This window comes from Salvelinus alpinus, chromosome 2, assembly GCF_045679555.1.
Source record: "Salvelinus alpinus chromosome 2, SLU_Salpinus.1, whole genome shotgun sequence".
NCBI classification, from domain to species: domain Eukaryota; kingdom Metazoa; phylum Chordata; class Actinopteri; order Salmoniformes; family Salmonidae; genus Salvelinus; species Salvelinus alpinus.
This window is the reverse complement of record NC_092087.1, coordinates 70807493-70821345: the sequence shown is the minus strand read 5'-3', so window position 1 is coordinate 70821345 and position 13853 is coordinate 70807493. Positions and strand designations below refer to the sequence as shown.

Below are 13853 nucleotides of genomic sequence, written 5' to 3'. Positions count from 1 at the left end.
TGCGAATTTTTCAGATAATGTATTTCCACAGAGTCAGATTATTTTATGTATTTCCAGAATATTTCATGTATTTGGCAGGTATGTGTTTTGGATATAGGTGCAGCCTGCAGGGATATTAAAGATCCATTACAGGCCAAGACACAAACACTCTTGTCACTTTAAGTTTATTACTATCCTAAATATCAAATAAAGATGACAAAATATGAAATAGATACGTTTTGTATTTAATACACAAGAATATACAACATCTGAGAAAATAGATATGATAAAGTTAGTGCAGGAAAAAATATAATTCTTGTCATGAAGCATAGCAATAGGCTATACATAATCAAATTACCCATATTAGGGCCGAATTCTAACTTGCATGCCCATAACTCGCATTTTCTCATGCATTAGTGTAAATGGGAGAGTTGGGCCAAAATGCAAGTGACATGGATCTCAAGTTAGAATTTGTCCCTGAGAGGATATCTCTACTTATCTAATGAACCTCTAGTGCTTTTCAACCTCGTTATGATAACTACTACAGATTTATTTCACAATTTCCTGTAGAAATTAAGATAGCTCCAGTTACTGTGCCCTCCACATAACCAGGGGGTGACTATTAAATAAGGTACTGATCTATAGTTCATCAGCAGTGTACTTTGTGGAACCCTTTCCATCCAAACTATAAAATGTTATAGCTTGCAACATCTATGACCTATCGATTTTGAAATCTACAGTATCTTCCTACCTTGTATGAAATTAATTGGGGTACCACATTTTTATGAACGGACACCACAGTCTTAGCTTTGGTGGAAATAAAGCTTTTTGGCCTCAGTGGGTCATCAGATCTGCAACATGCTACAGGAATCCCTGTTACGTGTCTTTATGACACATCAGAGTATCTGTATCAGGTCTGGCTCTGGGCGCCCTCGTTGACGGAAGTGACTTAAAGGGTTTCCGGCATTCAGTCTGGTGATATTGTCTTATCTCACCTTCCCAAACTGGACAGAGTGAGGTTATGGTTTGAAAATGATGCCCTGTGTCAACTCAATGGTCGGATTACAGGGCTGAAGAGGGTCGTATTCTGCGAAGACGTGGCACACATTCTCCATACCCGCTTCAGTGCCCTTTGCCACTATACCAAATATCCTGGAGGGGGGAAAAATAATAAAAGTTGGATATTTGCCTACATCGTTGTTAGCTTTCCTTCACAAAATCATACCTATTATAAAATGCGCATATGCATGCTGAAGCTATCTAATAATGAAGAACATTACCTTGCTGGTTTGGAACTCTTGTGCCACCTGCGAAGATAAGTGGTAGAATTTAGAGATTAAAACGATGTTTAAAATGGACAGGGAAACAATCCAATCAGAGTTGACTTTATTTCTGATTTGTAGGCCCAGAGTTTTTCCTGACAACATGACCTTACCAGGAAAAACTCAGGGCCCTTCAAAACAAGCTTTTGAAAGAATCAACTCACAGTCTCTTGTCTGGATCTTCACCACTGTAGCTGAGCAGGTGTGCAGGGTAATGACGTCTGAAGAAGAGTCTAATGGGAACACACACATTCATCAGATTTCATTTAATCAAGAAAGGTCTTACAAGTCATTACCATAATTTGATCATCGTTAAATGCTCAAAAGAAAATGTAATTCAGAAAAATTCCATATTTTTCTTACTTTCTCTGGATGTCTGTCAAAGTGACACCTTTGGGTGACACCTTCAGGTTGACTATGGTGGGTGTGATGGTGCCCTGGGCCATCGTGAAGGTGGAGGACACAGCCTTTTGTACAGCACACGGCCCTGTCAACATCTCAGTGGGGATAGCACTCAGGTAGAGGAAATTGCAAGCTAGGGAGAAGACAAGGAAGATCATTAATTAATTTGAGAGAAGAGAAACCAGTGTGATGCTTTTTATCACAGCTGTCTACTGCGGCATGTAGGACAGGAGGACAACCACTACATTGCACTGCAGATTTCTACACTTACCAGTCATTTCCTAAATATTATAGGAGTCCAAATGCTGTGTGCAATGTAGCCTACTGTGACTGTTTATAATGTAGCGTCAATTATTTAATGCAAGAAGTTGCGACATTGTTGAAGCTTGTGTTGCACTCCACGTTAAGCAGATTCTTAATTAATAAGCAGGTGAGGAGTTTTGTATGAGAGGCAATGAGAGTGTTGAATTTAGTCAAGATAAACATTAATTGCTATTTTGATACGTGAGGCTTATTTGATCAAATATAAGTTTCATAACGTTTAGGTTGTTACGAGTGTACTGATATAAGTGTGATTCACGTGACATCCTGGCAACTTTGAGAAAACTTTATAGAGTTGTCCCTGTTGAAATTCGAGACGGTCTATGCATATTGAGGCGAGCATAGAATCTCACTCTCCATTGAACACAGGCGGTTGACGTCAATACCCCTCATCGAATATTCAAAATAATTTTTAAATAACTAAGTGTATCCACCAATCCAAATAGAGGATTAGGTGGGAACTTGACAGCACGCCATTCCGCTCTGTGGACAACGAATTCATTGTTGAGCAGTAGACATAGGTATTTCGTCAATATCGTGCTTCTACACCTACATTGCTTGCTGTTTGGGGTTTTAGGCTGGGTTTCTGTACAGCACTTTGAGATATCAGCTGATGTAAGAAGGGATTTATAAATAAATTTGATTTGATGATATACACATTTCTGGCTGTATCAAGAATACCGCCATGATCCAGATAATTAGCGGGAGTCGCGAGAGGTCAGGTGGTCACCTCACCTGTGAGCTTTCTTGGCATGCACCGCTTGGGAATCCCTAAAAAACATGCCACTTCGATTCAAGTGACTTTTTTAGCAGGTTAGAAAGCATTTTCGCTAACCCTAACCTACTACACCAAAGTCGGAGCTGTATCAAAGTGGCGTGTATTTAGGGAATCTCTGCACGGCTTACCTGAAGATGCCGTTCGCTAACTTTGTAAACATTTAAATATGTTCCTTAAGTATATTACGGGGAAAATAACAGTTGAACTGTAACAAGTTCAAGATAAACAATGCAGAAATGTTTACCCTATATGGGAAAAGATTGCAGTATAACTGCAGTATGCTGCAATTCTTTCTTACAGAATACCACAGTCAACTGCATTTACTGTTCTTTTACTGCAGTTTCAAAACGGCAGTATTTATTGTAAGGGCCAGTTTACTCAGGTAAGCCATTAACAGATAATTAGCTAATATTACAATGAAACGCTGGCTACTATAGCTAGCTAGCTTGGACTATTTCTTTAGGCAGTCACCATTAAGGCCTACCAAACTTGTTCATGAAATGATGTTGCATGTTATTCTTTAGAGACAGAATAATATAAAACTAGCTAGCTGATTGGCAAATTGATACCACAACTAGATAACCTAATGATGAATACTGGGGGCACAATTCTCACCAGTCTTGGTCTTGTCTTCTGGTGCTGACCTGTCAGTTGTTCCCTCCTGTCCTTTGTTCAGATCTGTAGACCAAACAGATACCATTTAATTGCCTGGTTTTATTAATAAAAAGGTTGTCTTATATGTGGAATATGCGATTATTCACATCATCATACAATTTATGTAAACATCATGTGGCTTGTTGCCTAATAGATTTAGGCTATTTGTTAAATTATTATAGCATACCATGTGACTGGAGCAGAAGTTTGCAGGGTAGGGCATATGCAGTGATGGTGTGTTGGAAGACCAGGGCAGACAGACTACCTGCAAGGGGATACAAAACACAGTCCTGTTGTTTTGACTAAAAGTGGTTGAATATACATATCAAATGATAAAGTATTAATGTTGTTTCAAGGAATGTCCACAAGAGGGCGTGGGTGATCTTTCTGAGTCATGGCATTACATCCATGCATCAGAGTAGCCTTGATGATCCAAGGCAACAGCAAAGCAACCTCAACATCACAAATGTGTTTGAGATCTACATAGATTATCACAATCAGACTCAACTGTTGTTTTTCTATAGTGTGATTGTTTGATTTGCGGTACAGCCAATATAAATCTAATCTACTTTCTTTCTTACAGGACATAGGATAGAAGCCCACATCTCTCCAAACCCTGAAAAGCAATCAGCTCCATCCCCCTGCCTCACAGTTTTCAGGACACCGACCAGACATGGCTGACTCAAGTCTTGTGATTCATGCTTCTCCTAAACCAGGGTGTGGGCCTTTTGTCAAGATTGACAGATTGTTCATTCATGGTAAACAAAGAAGTATGGGATTGATAGATTGTCACACTATGAATGAACAAAGTTGACTTCTTACCGAAGTATGGTTCCTGTGAGGAGCCCTTGATACGGACGCCCTTGGCCGACGATTCAATGAGAAAGTGCCTCACGAGCTCTGAGCTGCCCTCCGCTACAATGAAGAAGCCAAGAGTCAGTAAAAGAGACAAGGCAGATAGGCAGTGTAGTATTTACTGTGAATGAATCTGATATGAGATATGACAGTTAGACAACATACGGACAGATGCCTTTGATTCTACTGTGACTGTGGTATTGTTGATGATGTGGTGTTGTGATAATAGTATAATATTGATAATAGTTACTGTTGATATAAGAAGCCAGGATTTAAACACTATAATAACATTCTGGTAATTAAATGCTATGGAGTGTTTGCACTGCCACAGAGGTAGACATTATGAGTAATGAGCGGATAAACACAGACAGACAGACATGCCCACTCAAGTCAGCAGCAGAGAGAGTTAGGTAAGTCCTACCAGGTCTTTTCAAGACACACTGGTATTGATCGTGTGCTTTAGTTGTGTATACTCTGTTTATAGGACTGTGTGTGTGTGTGGTTATTCTGAGTAGCAGTGTTGAATGGTGAGAAGGACTTCAGGATTGTTTACCTGGTTGGCCAGTAGGGGATATATTGATGGGCACCTGGTCCACCTTCATAGCCAGCCCGAAGGAGCCTCTGAAGGACGTGCTGTCTCTCACCACGAAGGTCCCCGGCTCCTTATCTATCACTATGGCCTCAGCTACAATCACACAGGTACCACAGATACAGCTCAGACAGTGCAGAGGTATCCCCACAGAGTCACCATTGTTTGTCATTGTTGTAGACCGAGTATTAATAAAATCATTCATTTTAGTCTAAGATAAGTTTTGGTTTTCTGTTTAAACATACATTCGCTTTGCGTCTTTAACTTAATATAGGACATAAAATGCAACAATGTACATACAGTTGTGGCCAAATATATTGGCTCCCCATTTCTTCTCAAAATGCTTACCCTGAACTCTGTTGATGTGTGGGCGGAACCAGAACTGAGAAGTGTCCATGACAAACTTCATGGAGTGCTGGTTGCCTTGGAAATGGCCTTGGAAAGCTAAGGGACCATGAAAATTAAATGCACATTATTTTATTATTGAATACGCACAAACCTTTTCCCAGCAGAGGGCACTGGACAGAGATTTTAGATTTTAAACAGATTGACGAGGATCATCATCATCAGGACTCACAGTGAGAGGGAGATGGCGACGATGGCCTGGAGCTGTGTCTCTGCTTGATCTGTACGCCTGGGACCATTGCCTCTGGAGGTGACTGGGGGCTGAGCTCCCGCTCTGGAGCTCCGTTGACCAACACCACAGGGATGTCTGTCAGTGAACCGGCCAGGGAGGCAGGGCTGCTGTGAGGGCTGCTGTGGATCCCCTGGAAGTGGCCGAGTGGTGATGGGCCGGTCGGCAAAGGCTTGTTGGTGAACGGCCTGGTCGAGGACCTGGACACGTCGCTGAAGGAGCTGGATGTGCGGTAGAGGAGGACAGACTCGGGGCTGTCGCCTTCACTGTCACTGAGCAATGACTGATAGCTGTGGAAGAGAGATGAGTTGAAGAGAAGATGTTTACGGCACTGTGGAGTCCAGACAGGGGATTGGTAGAACTTTCAAGTGTCAAGCTGTGACAACACCAGTTAGTGTTGCTCTATGGAGTCAAGGCTGGTCTAACTTGCCATTATCTTTGCATAAAACTAAGATATTAAAGTAATTTCCAAAAGCATGTATTAACAGAGTGTGAAGGGGTCTGACCTGCCCATCATGTAACTGGTTTCTGAGCCGGGCGACGTGGAGAGCATCGAGACGGCACTGTTCCTGTGAGAGTGTGACATGCGCAGGGTAACCGGGGATGAACACATGCCCACATCGCCTCCCTGCATTGAGGGCAGCCGCCGGCGAACAACACTTCCACACGGCAGTGGGGGGCGAGAGGAGGCATCAGAGAACACCAGGGAGCTTTGGGGGCTGCACCTGGAGCCAGAAGCAGAGGACAGTGGGATGGGAATGCTGCAGGAGGGGGAGACGGAGGAGAAGGAGGTGGAGATGTTCCTTGGAGAACAGCTTCTGGGGACCAGCACACAGTTGGAGACGTCTTCATCTGGAGAGGAGAGAGGGAGTACCCCAGAGGAAGTTGGAGCAAATGGTGCTAAATATCGAATAGATAAAGGGATTGGAAAACCTAATAGGTCTATGCAATTTCTTATATCGTTAATGTTGTGTTATCTGAGAGGAGAGAAAGAACATCCAAGAGAAGCGTGAGAAAGGAATGTTCAGTGGCTTAACCAGTGAATGAACTGAAGTTCCCTTTTCGGCAAGCAATACGTCACACAATTCGTGGTATTTGTTCTCCTATACAGTCACTTACGAGAAGTGATCACACATATTTAAAATTGGAGGTCTTAAACGTTTCCTTCCCCATAATATGAATGAGAAGTGTTGAAATAGTCTTCTTATGATCAAAAATCATATCCATTGCGTGCCGTTACAGATAAAATGTATCGCCTTTTCAAGACCCACATACTCTACAGTCAGAGCAGATTGTGGAGACTCGTTTAATCTCATACGTGTACTCACTCATACATCCCATTCCTTTCCCTTCTATGGCTGTGTGTCTGTATTAGATGGGCGTGGCTTTATTATGTCAATACTACACTGAGTATACCAACATTTAGAACACCTTCCTAATATTGAGTTACACCCCCCTTTTGCCCACAGAACAGCTTTAATTCGTCAGGGCATGGACTACAAGGCATTGAAAGCATTCCACATGGATGCTGGCCCATGTTGACTCCAATGCTTCCCACAGTTGTGTCAAGTTGGCTCAATGTCCTTTGGGTAGACCATTCTTAACCAGGGATATCGATAAGGGATCATAGCTTTCATCTGGATTCACCTGGTCAGTCTATGTCATGGAAAGAGCAGGTGTTCGTAATGTTTTGTATACTCAGTGTATACCACACAAGTGTTTTCCTGGGAGGCTAAAGACAGAAGGTTGAAATTCCTCCACGTCATGCAGGCTTTTACTTGTTCAAGTGAGTCCCAACCCTCCCTATTCAAATACACCAAGCAAACACTGTGTTCCTGCTGTGAGGGTGAGAATGCAGTACTTTGCCATGGAGAATTTCCTAGATAAGTTTCAACTTGTCCCCCAAAAATTCTGTCTGACTGTATGATCTACCCGCCTGTCAGTAACGGCGGGAACCTATTGAAATAGATGAGTCTGTTGCCCCATGCCACTGAGGTGAGGTGTCCTGTGGTCAGGGTGAGTGAGACGGGCGGGTCACTGTTATGTAGTGACGAGAGTTAACGTGGAACGGTGACAAGTACTAAGGGGGATATCCATTGATGAGTAGGTAGTAACAGTAAATATATCCATCACAATTACTGTGACCTCATTCAGTACATCCCACGCCATTTGTTCTTTGGTTGTCTAAGAATGAATACTTCTATATATGAAATTGTGCTCACTTCTGTTTTTCAGTTCAGACCATGTCAGACAGTGACTGTTAAAGGTTGACTGTATTTAAAGCACCACTGTGTGTCTGCCTCAGATGTTCTGGGTGTGGTATGTTTTTTTGTCTGGGCAGTAACCCCAGACAAATGTACTCTATTTTGTAACATTAAACTGATGTGAAATTATGGGTGGATTTTTACATAGCCCCGGGCCATGAATGGGGCACAATGGGAGTTGTTATTCAAGGTTCTCAGGCTTGGTCTCCAGCCAATGTAACTGCAGATGTTTCTAGCCATGTTTTACGATGGAAAAGTACCCTAGGTCTAAACTCCTTCATTGACTAAGTTTGACATTTTTCTATGTTCAAAACTGTTGAGTTGAATGACCGAAAGTAATTCAGTAGGCGCAGGCCTCCTGACAGGTCTACGTAGAAATATCAATAACAAAAATATATATGTAGATAAACTACAGTTTAAATAAAGCATGTGAGCTTGTACTGAAAGAAAGTAAATAGGCCTAGCCTATATTACAGCATATGAATAACTATTGGGCTCTATATGCCCTCTCACTCATTGTCCTACCTGTGTGAAGGCTGCTGGACTGGGACCTCTTGTTGAAGTGCATGGGCTCAAACGTGGGGTCCAGTTCCAGAATGAGCTGGTTCAGGTTATCTAGGGAGATGTCCAGGTCATCCTGTTCACTGCAACTCCCGTTGGGGTCCATCATGGCGCTCGGACTGCACCCCAGAGCAGCGGAGCCCAGGCAGGTACTCTGACCCACCCTCAGAATGTGATTGGGTATTATGTGGGACATGACTCCAACTATAGGCATCACGTAATTCTCTGAAACAGACACACCAGTAGGATTAACTCACTCTAATATATCTATTGCTCTAAATATCATTCTTAGTACATATTGTGTAAATTCATCCGGTGCATATACAGTACCAGTCAAAAGTTTGGACACACCTACTCATTCAAGGGTTTTTCTTTATTTTTTACTATTTTTGTACATTGTAGAGTAATAGTGAAGACATCAAAACTATGAAATAACACATACAATCATGTAGTAACCAATAAAGTGTAACATTTATTTTATATTTTAGTTTCTTCAAAGTAGCCACCCTTTTCCTTGATGACAGCTTTGCACACTTGGCATTCTCTCAACCAGATTCAGCTGGAGTGCTTTTTCTACAGTCTTGAAGGAGTTCCCACATATGCTGAGCACTTCTTGACTGCTTTTCCTTCATTCTGCGGTCCAACTCATCCCAAACCATTTCAATTGGCCCAAGCAAGTTTCTTCTTCTTATTGATGTTCTTTAGTAGTGGTTTCTTTGCAGCAATTGAACCATGAAGGGCTGATTCACGCAGTCTCCTCTGAACAGTTGATGTTGAGATGTGTCTGTTACTTTAACCCCTTGAAGCATTTATTTGGGCTGCAATCTGTGGTGCGGTTAACTCTAATGAACTTATACTCTGCAGCAGAGCAAAATATGGGTCTTCCTTTCCTGTGGCGGTCCTCATGAGAACCAGTTTCATCATAGTGCTTGATGGTTTTTGAAACTGCAATTGAAGAAACTTTCAAAGTTCTTGAAATGTTCTGCATTGACTGACCCTCATGTCTTAAAGTAATGATGGACTGTCATTTCTCTTTGCGTATTTGAGCTGTTCTTGCCATAATATGGATTTGGTCTTTTACTAAATAGGGCTATCTTCTGTATACACCCCTACCTTGTCACAACACAACTGATTGGCTCAAACACATTAAGAAGGAAAGAAATTCCACTAATTAACTTTTAACAAGGCACACCTGTTAATTGAAATGCATTCCAGGTGACTACCTCATGAAGCTGGTTAATAGAATGCCAAGAGTGTGCAAAGCTGTCATCAAGGCAAACGGTGGCTACTTTGAAGAATCGCAAATAAAAATATATTTTGATTTGTTTAACACTTTTTTTGGTTTCATATGTGTTATTTCATAGTTTGGATGTCTTCACTACTGTTCTACAATGTAGAAAATAGTAAAAATAAAGCAAACCCCTGGAATGAGTAGGTGCTTCCAAACTTTTGACTGGTACTGTACATATAGATTGAATTTGGATTACTGTTACAGTGCTTTTTGAGTTGTTATTTGGTTTCGTTCCCACGTCCCATATTAAACTTTGATTTGATTAGCATAGGCGAGATCACTAACATTGGTGTGTCAATGGGATGAATGGCGGATATGACACTGTGTCCAAACTGACCTAAATAGGACAGCTGTGCCTACCCTACACTTGACCCTTGCTACTGTACAAGTTATATTTACACTTTGCTAAAATGTACATGTATGTATACAAATCTCCATTACAGATCAAATGTTTAGTAACCCACCGGGGAACATTTATTAAAACTGTCTTGTTGTAAGGAACGTAATTTCAACCAGAGTTGCCTACTAGGTAAAAGCTGTCAGTTAGAGGACATTGCAATTCAACAGAACCCAAGTAGAAGGCTCAGTACTACAAGTTCAGATATTGTAGAGGATTTACGCGTTTGTTTTATGATTCACATCATATTGCTTTTTCATTGGATTCACACACATTGTTATCGTGACACAATGTTATCTTGAGTGAATTAAGTTCAAATATCACTCTTCCACATTGTGTGAACTCCACCCAGCCTTTCCCAGTCTCAATAGACCTGCAGCTGTCCCGTGAACTATACGAACCTTCCACAAACTTTCATTGTATTGTTGATAGTATTGTCAACAAAGGTCAACTCTTTGTGAACCCAGTGAAAGGAGCTGCATCTAAATATGAGTAATACTTAATTATATGAGACCTGTTTACTGTTGGCTTAACAGCTACTGGCGATTAACAAATACTCATATCCTTCTCTTCAGGTGTTCTGCCTACCAGTTGCTTACCAATACTGTGGTTAACTTTACAGCATCACATATGCAAGAGTATAGGTAAGGGCCATAGTAATTTTGAAAGTTACATATTTGACCTAGAAGTATGACGCAATCGCTTGAGAAAGTGTAAGGTTTGCTTACAGTGATAGTTGAGGGGATAAAGGAAGCAGTCAGAGGAAGGGTGTGGAGTGTATAAGAGGGAGATAGAATCTACCCCCTCCTCCCCCTCGTCTCAGACAGGGCAAGGCACCCAGTGAGTCACAGGGCCAGAGGGAGTCGCCATGACAACACAACCCTTGTTGACCCCCCAACACTTCCATTGCTGATACAGCAATCAGAGACCATACGTTTTCTATCCTGATTTACCACTGGTATTTACAGCAATTAAAAGATGTGCAGACGTTACATCTAAGAACTGCTTCCTATTTTATTTTTATTTATCCTTTATTAAACTAGGCAAATCAGTTAAGAACAAATTCTTATTTACAATGAAGGGCTACCCCAGCCAAACCCTTCCCTAACCCAGACGATGCTGGGCCAATTGTGCGCTCGGGAGGCCCTATAAAGACCCCTTTAGTGTTGCTGTAGTGTACAGTAGCCTACTATTTCCATATTCCAGACAGAGTGAGGAAAGTTGATGCCTGAGGCTCACTGTTATGTGACACACTTCAACATCGTTCTATCAGCCTTGGGGGCAACACGTACTGTAGTTGCAGTAGCATGAGGTTGTAGCATTAGATTGCGTCCCTGCGAAGGACGTCCAATCTCTATGTGCAGGTAGCGTGTGCATGAGGTCCTGACCCACCTTCACCACAATACACTTATAAGAATAATAGATATGTCTATTACTGAAAAATCACTACCCTAACATTTGGAAAGACACAATTATCTATCCTTGATGAATACAGTACTAATGTTTTATGATACTTGTTTGCATAAATCCATTTTTTTCTCCAAAGTGTAACAACAGAAGTATAAGTAAACACAGTATACATATTCTAATTAAATGCATTCTTAATCTCCGTCACGTATGAGATTCTGTATACTGAAATATAGTTGAGGTATCTTACCTGTTTTTGCTGTTCTCTTGTCCTCAATGTCTAAGGAAAGGGGTTGTCTATATCCCTGAGGTTTCAAAGTAAATTAATCCAAGAGTAGAATGCTTTTATTGATAGCTCCCAACTCCTCCTACTGTCATCCAGTCAGCCAACTGTTTCACACGCCCTTGCTTGCAGCTCTAATATTCTGGGTTAGGTCTGATGATGTCATCAGTTGTAGGATATTAATTTGAGGCAGAAACAGGAATTATTCATTATTATGAGGAATATAATTCATGGAGATTTTGAATTTTCTAAGTGGATTTTACAGATCTAACTAGAATGAGTGACATTTAAAGGATGGGTAGTGTTCTAGAGAACACATTCGTGAAGAGGGCACGAGTGTAACCCATGTCTTTTACTGTATTTTTTTGTGCAAATTTTGCACTCAGAGATACAGTAAATTGGCCAACTTCCATAAGCTATACATTTTATGTTGAAAGCCAATAAATGTTCTATAAAACTTTATTTTGAATGATCCATGTCTTACAATTGCTCTCCATGTCTTTTAGCATCTGTAAAACAAAATGCTGTGGAATCAATAAAAGCTTATCTTATCACTATTACAGTTGTTAGAAAGGAGTATTAGGTAACTTTCAGAAAGGATTTAAAGGGATAACCCCTTTCTTACAAACAATAGCCTATTGTCATTTACATTTCTGGGGAACCGAGTCATTTGCTTTTCTGGGGAACTGAACTCCCAAGGTTTGTTTTGAAACGAGTAAGTGAATGAGACGATGTCCGGAAATGTCTGACTTGTGCTAACCTCCTCTGTAACGCCCTAGTTTGAATGCAAACCATTTATTAACCATGCCATGTGATGTTCTTTTTGTCCTGTGGAAGACTTCAAGGTCACACTTTATTTTGGATAGTCCATCTGTAGATGCTCTATAGATAGTTTGTTGATAGCATGACCATCTGTTGATAAGCAACTGGTTGCTACGGTTACGGTTAAGGGTAGGTTTAAAATATGGGTTACGGTAAGCGTTAAGGTTAGTAGATAGTTAGCTGAAATGTTACTGATAGTCTGTCGATAGTCCATCTGTAGATGCTCCACAGACTATGCAAATAAAGTGTTATGGGCTTCAAAGACCCATATTGAAGCAAGGTACTGTAAATTGGTTGATAACTAACATGTCAAATAGCCTAGAAGTAGGGTTCCCACATGAAAAAAATACTACAGTTTACTATAGAATACTACAGTACTTACTATATAATTCTATAGTAAACTGTAGTATACTGTTAATCAGTTCAGTGACTGCCTAAATCCAACACACCTGGTCTTCCAGGTCAGTTAAACCAAAAACATGAAGTGCCTGTGGCACTCCAGGACCAGGGTTGTCTACCCCTGCTGTAGAATACTATACCACACTGTAGAATCCCTCGATCATGTGTAGTACTTAATATAGAATATTTTAGTATATAGTAAATACTACAGTAATTACCGCAAAAGAAGCACTGTAGTAAATACTACAGCAATGTCAGTAAAAACACTACAGTCCACAAAAACACAAATTTTCTTTACTATATTAAACACTGCAGTGTTTAATTTGCAAATACCCTGCCCATTTCCCTCCCCTGTATCGCAATTTGTGCCACCCATAAGTGAGAAACATACATGCCAAGTATAGACCATATATTAATTTCCCTTCAGGTTACTGAAAAGAGCAGAAGCACTGAACTAGCTGTTCAGACCCCAGTCCTACCTACAAACAGGTTATGAAAAATGTGCTGTTTTAGTATTTCTCCAGTAGGTTTCTTGAAGGAGAAAGCCTCCACTTCTATTTCAAAGTGTAACGCTCGTCTGATGAAGACAGCTGCCTCTGATTGAGAACCACACCCGGCCAAACACAAAGAAATAGAAAACATATAAATAAAGAAACTAGAATGCCCACCCTAGTCACACCCTGGCCTAACCAAAATAGAGAATAAAAGCCTCTCTATGGCCAGGGCGTGACACAAAGATAGCAAAACAAAAACACCATGTCTGCAAAAACAGTAATACTACAGTATACTAGTCTTCGTAAATACTACAGTATACTACAGTCTGCAAAAACACTACAGTAAATACTACAGTATACTACAGTCTGCAAAAACACTACAGTAAATACTATAGTATAGT

At 40.8% G+C, this 13853-nt stretch overlaps 1 protein-coding gene and 1 long non-coding RNA gene across 3 annotated transcripts; one reads left to right on the top strand and one right to left on the bottom strand.

Moving 5' to 3' along the window:
- Positions 1-205: 205 nt before the first annotated feature.
- LOC139567607 (tensin-4-like) lies at positions 206-11832 on the bottom strand. The gene is made up of 13 exons (XM_071388978.1): positions 11705-11832; positions 8324-8584; positions 6041-6386; positions 5478-5824; positions 5249-5344; positions 4865-4996; positions 4279-4371; positions 3644-3721; positions 3418-3480; positions 1665-1836; positions 1466-1534; positions 1260-1286; positions 206-1131 (listed from the first exon to the last, which is right to left on the bottom strand). Exons 2-13 carry the CDS (start codon positions 8571-8573, stop codon positions 999-1001), a joined length of 1806 nt encoding a protein of 601 aa, XP_071245079.1. The 5' UTR covers positions 8574-8584; positions 11705-11832; the 3' UTR covers positions 206-998.
- Positions 2456-5115, top strand: LOC139567609 (uncharacterized). 2 transcript variants are annotated; one of them, XR_011673441.1, is made up of 2 exons: positions 2456-2545; positions 4040-5115. It is a non-coding gene; the product is annotated as an uncharacterized lncRNA (long non-coding RNA). The 2 variants fall into 2 exon arrangements; XR_011673440.1 differs by lacking the exon at positions 2456-2545 and adding an exon at positions 2748-3184.
- Positions 11833-13853: the final 2021 nt, after the last annotated feature.

Coding starts and splice junctions, on each gene's coding strand:
- LOC139567607 (XM_071388978.1), bottom strand. CDS start 8,573: ATGCCTATAGTTGGAGTCATGTCCCACATAATACCCAATCACATTCTG. Junction 4,997..5,248: donor ACACATCAACAGAGTTCAGG/GTAAGCATTTTG, acceptor GTGTGATTGTAG/CTGAGGCCATAGTGATAGAT. Junction 1,287..1,465: donor GAAGATCCAGACAAGAGACT/GTGAGTTGATTC, acceptor TTATCTTCGCAG/GTGGCACAAGAGTTCCAAAC.